The sequence below is a fragment of the Populus alba genome, chromosome 10 (genome assembly GCF_005239225.2).
Source record: "Populus alba chromosome 10, ASM523922v2, whole genome shotgun sequence".
In the NCBI taxonomy this organism is placed as follows: domain Eukaryota; kingdom Viridiplantae; phylum Streptophyta; class Magnoliopsida; order Malpighiales; family Salicaceae; genus Populus; species Populus alba.
In genome coordinates this window covers 20298540-20305166 of record NC_133293.1, presented here as the reverse complement: position 1 = coordinate 20305166, position 6627 = coordinate 20298540, and the positions used below count along the sequence as shown (strand labels likewise).

The 6627-nt window shown below is 34.4% G+C and overlaps 1 protein-coding gene and 1 pseudogene across 5 annotated transcripts; both read right to left on the bottom strand.

The window, feature by feature from the left end:
* Positions 1–32: 32 nt before the first annotated feature.
* LOC118060016 (protein WHAT'S THIS FACTOR 9, mitochondrial-like) lies at positions 33–1603 on the bottom strand (annotated as a pseudogene).
* Positions 1604–1785: 182 nt separating this feature from the next.
* LOC118060014 (OVARIAN TUMOR DOMAIN-containing deubiquitinating enzyme 9) lies at positions 1786–6405 on the bottom strand. Of its 5 annotated transcripts, none has more exons than XM_035073093.2 (11): positions 5925–6402; positions 5048–5452; positions 4713–4954; positions 4505–4578; positions 3961–4015; positions 3771–3845; positions 3517–3590; positions 3377–3425; positions 2694–2778; positions 2441–2500; positions 1786–2142 (listed from the first exon to the last, which is right to left on the bottom strand). In XM_035073093.2, exons 2-11 carry the CDS (start codon positions 5367–5369, stop codon positions 1856–1858), a joined length of 1323 nt encoding a protein of 440 aa, XP_034928984.1. In that variant the 5' UTR covers positions 5370–5452; positions 5925–6402; the 3' UTR covers positions 1786–1855. The 5 variants fall into 5 exon arrangements, with proteins under 5 accessions (XP_034928984.1, XP_034928983.1, XP_034928985.1 ...); XM_035073092.2 differs by having other exon boundaries at positions 5879–6401; XM_035073094.2 differs by having other exon boundaries at positions 2441–2497; positions 5879–6400.
* Positions 6406–6627: the final 222 nt, after the last annotated feature.

Genomic DNA, 6627 nt, shown 5'->3' with positions numbered 1-6627 from the left:
TTTTGGATTGTTGCACTTTGAATTTCGACCTCTCTTCTCTTGAGTGAATTACCCTCTTACCTTTTTTCCAAAGAAATTGGATTTTTCTCTTCTTACCAATATTCTATTCGAACAATTAGTAATACTCTCTCGATTACAAAAAGAATGCAACGCAATGATAGAAAGTTTGCACGTCAACTGGCGTTCACTGGACACATGGCAGTAGCAACAGAAGTTACATGGACCCAAGTAGGAGCCCTCGGAGAAGGTAACCAGAACCAGTGAATGGCATGAACACAACTTTCAGATCTAATTTACTTAATCTTTACACCCTACCTATTTCTACACTGTCTTCATCAGCATTATCCAAATCTAAATCCAATCTTGGACGTTAGACTTAGGGATTGTTCACTCCTCCCTTCACTCTTCCCTTTGCTGGGAAGAGTGGAAACTCAATTCCCTCCATAGGTTCATCAGAATACACTCCCTTTTTCATCTAATTTCCTTGCAAAACAGACAAAACCCTTTCTTTACTCTCAACAGTTAATCCCTTTAACCCTTCCTCCTCCATCTCCACTACCCTAAAAGACCCGTAAAGATTCTTATCCAAACACTCTAAGAAATCCTCAGGCAAACCAAATACCATAATATCCCTTGAATAACCTTCAAAGGCAAAACCTTTTCTTTACTAATCAAAATAAACTTCTTCAACCTCTCTCAAATCCTCTTAACAATCCTCATACAACCTCTCCTCCATCAATCTCAGCAGCTTCTTGGGTCAATCTAAACCAAGGCAAATTATACTGTGGACCAGTAAACTCCTCAAAAATTGATGGGTATTGCCTCAAAAACCTTGCAGCCTTGATTTTCACATCAAAATGCAAGCCTTACTTTGAAACACATGAGATAGGGATACAACCATTGGGATTCTGGGCTATCACATTTTTCAAAAATATGATGGGTTTAAGTTCATTGGACTTGTGTATAATATGCTCTATTGAATCAAAGTATTGATCTTTTTTTCCATTTCATGTTCACATCCACATATTTCTTGGTTTGTGTATAAGTGTATGGTGGGTTCTTGGTTCTATGATTTATAAGGGGAAAGATTGGATTTTGAGATGTGTAGGCTAGGGATTTTAGGGTTTTAGAGGTGGGTTTTTTTATGATGAACATGAGATTTGGGTTTTGGTGGTGTAAGGTTTTAGGGGTTTTGGTGGGTGAATGGAAGAGGAAGAAGAGTTTGTGTTGTCCTGTGGTTTTCATTTCAGATCTTCTAGTTAGCTAGTTGTTTGGGATGACTTGTCGTTTATAGAAAACTAGCAGCTTTTTAAAAAAAGTTTAATTTCATTTTATCTTCCTAAAGTTTATGGATTTTATCAATTTTAAAACTTTATTTTTTATCGATCACTCCTTGATGTTTTATCTATTTACCAATAAGGTCCTTCGATCTATCTCATTAAAAAAATTAACAAAAAATAACTTTATATTTTCTAAATTTCAATTTCTCTATGGATAGCTTTTCAATTAACTATAGGTAAATTAAAATCTTGCCGTAATGGTAATTTATTTTCTGTTGTCATGTTTATTCCATAGCCTCTACAAAGGAAGAGGAAGGAGATATTTTTCTTTTCTTGTTTTCTTCAGTCTTAACTACACGTTTTGTTCCATTCTGGGTTTGGAAAAAATGTCAGGATACAGGCACAGGCTGAAGAGCACAAACCTTCCTAGTTTTCGGCAAAAAGGAAACAGGATGCAAGAAATACAGCAACTACGATTTATTTTTAATAATATACCTTCTAGAAGTAGAATAGTGTCACCGGGTTCTGCTATGAAGGGGAGAAAAACCCTCAGTTGCCCTGCCTAATATGTACAGTCAGAACAGCCGGAAACAAGAACGAAAAATAATGAAGAGATCAGGACACAATACAAAGGATGGAACTATGGCAGTCAAATCTAAACGAAGTAATATGCACAAAGGTAGCTGAAAGTGACGAAGTAGTAGCAGTATGGCATTTGCTTTCTGCACTTCCTTTGTCGAGGCCATTGTATGAAAATGAAATGAAAAGGCTTTCCATGGAGCACAGAAGCGTCTTCTTATGAGGTTTGCCGATGAAGTTCCCAGCTGCAAATCTTCCACCAGTCCTTTTTCTTCGATTCCAACTGCGGTAGCTCTATATTAGAGATAGAGAGAATTAGAGCAGGTGACCAGAAAGAGAATTAGAGCAGGTGACCAGAAAGAGAATAACAACAGTTGAAACTGTGGAACAACTATATCAAGCATTCTTTTACTCCCCCGAACAGGACTTCACACATGAAGTTTTCATAACTTGTTCAAAATTGCTTTTATAAAAGCCATAGACCACATCAGATGTAACTTGGAAGCCAGGGAAAGATAGACCCTACAGATAAGTATCATAGAACAATTTTAAATGCTTTGGCAATGGGATCAAATGTTTACCTCCTTCTGAGTATATTGAATTGTAGTGCACCTCCGCCCAAAAGCTCAAGAAAATAACTGCTACAAAACACAAGTTGCATAATCAACGACAAGTCAATAAATTTTACATTTCCTAATTGCATAATCAATAAATTTTATTCTACAGCAAAAACCAATCTTACAATAAACTTTCCATATATTAGAAAGATAGTGAAGCATTCTTCAGCTTAGATTTCTATTAATTAGCACACAAGTTCGAAAAGTCTAATCTTACCCCGATCGGACTTTTGAGCCTGTGGAAGGATCTCGAGGTAACATGTATCCTTGAATGAAGTTATCACAAATATCTTGACACCATACTGCAATTACATGGCAACATGCAAATACATCAGTTAAATAAGCTTTAAATCTCTAAAATAAAATTACAGACAGAAAACAAGTAGCATACATGAGCTCTTAAAAAAGTAAAAAGTATTAAAGTAATATAACAAAGCCGGTTTACAAGAATATTTCCTGTTAGTAGATACACTACTTGGAACGTAGTGTTGTTATATTATGCATCAAGAAAAAGTTATCGAGAGACAAGAAAAGCAATTTCACAATTCTTACTCTTGCAAGAATCACTCAAAAACACAAAAGCAGACATTTAATTAAAGTTAAGAGAAATGATAAATTATATCTCGTCATCTCATGAAGAATTTGGTCTCACAAAAAGCAGAGTGAAGGAAAAAGAATTATGTAATTAATTCAACTAGGTGGAGACTACGGGTTTAGGTGAATTTAGTTGCATAAATAACTAGCTGATATTTTCAATAATCCATCATTATCAGCGATTCTCTTCAAATTCACAACTTCTAGATATATTCCACAAAGGGTTAATGAATAACATCAAGATCGACTGAAAGACAAGCAGACAAAACTTGAGGGAATGTACAACAGTAAGATAGTTGCCCATACCGAATCTGCAGCAGCCTGCAATGTGATGTGATCACCCCATTCACCACCCCTAATTTTAGCCGCAAAAATATACATATGAGCATGAATATATTTCAAGAAAGTTTTAGGAGATTAAAAGAAAAGGAAGAGAAGTAACAAACTTGCTCATTTTCTTCAGATAGTCATCATAAGCCATAGGAACATAGCCCTCGTACATTTGCGGCTGAGACTTGAGCTGATGAAATCAACATTGTTGGGAATAAGATTACAGTTTACGCTTATATGTATAAGAATGGATCAATAAGACTCTAATACATGTACACAGAAGTACAGTTTACGCTTATATGTATAAGAATGGATCAATAAGACTCTAATACATGTACACAGAAGTGCACTTAGTTAAACGCCAACCAACCTGATCAATAACATGTTCTCTCACCAATTTGTGGTGCTCAGGAGAACGGTAGAGTTGATCTGACAGAGAACGAAACTGCAAAAGAGACAAACTGATGAGACATAACTTGAGCTAATAACACTAGGTAATAGAGCTTCAGAAGTAAGCTTTTTGCACAACCGTTTATCTTTAAAATAAAGAAGGTACCAACCTGACAGTTACCATCTCCTGGAACCTTATTCTCAACAAGATCATATACCTTTAACCTAAAACAGACAGAACATTAAATTAAAAATATTGTCTCAGTCAAGATATTACAGACTTGAACTAAAAGGCACGACCCCCAACTAAATAACTTGCAACATCACAACATTCATCAAGGAAAGACGCACATGAAACATGCAAAAAACCTAGATCTCAAAACCCATAGTGTAGGAGAATGGGATAACATGAAAAATATTAGCATCCACACCATATGCCTTAGATATTGAAACCTTTAACCTAAAATGTTAATAGATGATAATAATATGAATCTATCTGCTAAAAACCAAAGATATCTGCAATATTCCAACGAGAGCTATACCAGAAGGCATCTAATAATCCACTTCCAGCCAGTTCTGTAACTCTTTTTGTAGTTTGAAGCAGTACATTATCATATAAGGACAAATTACTTGGGTATTCATACCTTATGAAATAGTCCAGGATAAAAAATTGCATAAATTTAAAAACAAAGGAGGGGAGAATATATACAAGACCTGTCTAGCAGCCTTTGATGATCTGATGTCTCTGCATCTTCTGATGGTATTTCTCCATTAGTTTTAGGAACAAGCTACAGAAAACAAATGAGAAATCTAGGATGCTCAATTCTTCATTTTTGAAAGGATATCATTTACTCAATCTGTAAGGAATTTTATCTTAATCTTCAGTGCAACGTGGGTATAGCTTGGCAGAAGTTATACTTACAGGAATAGGAACCATATCGCTTATCCTCTTGCCCACTTCACCATCAAGAGCGTATTCATTTGCTAAGTTTGAATTAATTGCCAACTCTTCCATATTAGGGGAATCTTCTACACTTTTAGAACATGAAGTAGGGATCGCTGTTTCATCCTTGCTAGAGTCATCTGCTACATTTTTGCTGTGATTGTCAGCACCCGTTTTGTTTTCACAGTGATCATTTGTGACTTCCTGATTGTTCTTGTGCTCTACACGTGGCACATGAAATCAAATGAATTATGTGAAATAAAGGATCACAAATAACCAAGGAATTCAATAGCAGCAGCAGAATTTCCTAGTACCAGAACCATGGTATCTTTCATGAGAACAAGGCCATTGCTGCATAATAATTGATTCTTGTTCAGCGTTATTTAACCCAAATGCTTCCGCGTCAGCAATCCGTGAAAGTTCTTCTTGAAGAGCACGAGCAATAACAGCATCGTTCTCCACATTATTTGCATATTCTGGATCATTATAATATTCTCTAACATACCCAGCATTAAATGTATCCCTGTCATGACGAGTAACAGCATAACACGAACCAGAATTCGGAAGTGTACAATCATGTATTAGATTATGGAGACCCCATCGAACAACATCAGGATCCTGCTCAAATACAATCATCTTGGCTATCAAAATTAATGAAATCTCTTAAGAAGCACAACCACCTTGCGCTATGTACTTGCACAAATCTTTCTGAAGGCAAGCTGCAAAATTAGCCATAGTCAAATGCAAAATCTAATCAAATTCACTATACAAATAACTTCCAAATTTCACTAATCAAAAATCAAAACTTTCTACGTCCTTCACAAAAGGCTACAAGTTTGTTGCCAACCCACTTTCGTACTTTCAGTAATCAAAATCAAAATCAAAACCTACTATTTTCAACACTTAAAGCTACAAATTTGCTGCTAACCCTTTAAAGACAACATCACTAAACAACAATCTATCATCAAATCCAATTGAAAAACATTCGAACACACCAACAAAATAGCTAAAAAAACATAACTTTACTAAAAAGAAAACCAAATCCATTTCCCTCAAACCCTTAATAACATTCAACCCAATCAAAAAACACCAAATGAAAACGAAACTCATCACCAACTAAAATAAACACAACATAAAGTTCAAACCTTTTTTCAAATCCCATGAAAAATCTGAATACGGCAACCTAAGTACCTGTTCAGGTTTTTAACTCCTGATAGGTAAAACAAACAACCTTTCCTTTCTGGAACTAAATAGATAAAGGATTTTGCTAAAATATCTTAATTGGAAAATCTTAACGAATAGAAATTCTGGGTTTGGTTAAAGTTGCTGTTTGTTGAGGCATCCTTTGTTGAAATTTATATATTACTGATGACGCCATCTGAGAATCCTGAAACCGCCACGATCTTTTTTCAATTACCAGAAAGTCCCGGTTTCTTGAGCCACGTGTAATTTATAAGGATTTATTTTTTTATTTATCAGTGTTTTCTTGCTTGTTAAGAATTTTAAGAGTTAGGTTTTTTTTTTGGATTTGTTGAAATTTTGACATGTATCGGCATTAATTTGGGGTCCACCATAGATGTTTTTACTTAGTATCTCATTCGCAGTGCAGTAATTCTTTTTAGAATTATTTATTTTTAAAAAATATTAAATTAATATTTTTTAGAATTTTTTAATAATTTAATGTGCTAATATTTAAAATAAAAAAAATAAAAAATTATTTTAATATATATTTAAATAAAAAAAATACTTTTAAAAACCACCTTTCACCACAATAATAATCACATTTTATAATCTTTTAATTTTATTTTTTTTAATTTATGATTTGCAGTATAAATGGGATCGAATCCCAAATTGTTTTGACATGCTAACAATTGATTTTCTAATTAAATTGGAA

What these genes read in the sequence shown, in the direction of transcription:
- LOC118060014 (XM_035073093.2), bottom strand. Translation starts at nt 5,369, where the DNA reads ATGATTGTATTTGAGCAGGATCCTGATGTTGTTCGATGGGGTCTCCAT. An exon ending in CAGGAGATGGTAACTGTCAG is followed by an intron (nt 3,846 to 3,960) that starts GTTGGTACCTTC and finishes TCTCTTTTGCAG; the next exon opens with TTTCGTTCTCTGTCAGATCA. An exon ending in GGCTCAAAAGTCCGATCGGG is followed by an intron (nt 2,501 to 2,693) that starts GTAAGATTAGAC and finishes TGTGTTTTGTAG; the next exon opens with CAGTTATTTTCTTGAGCTTT.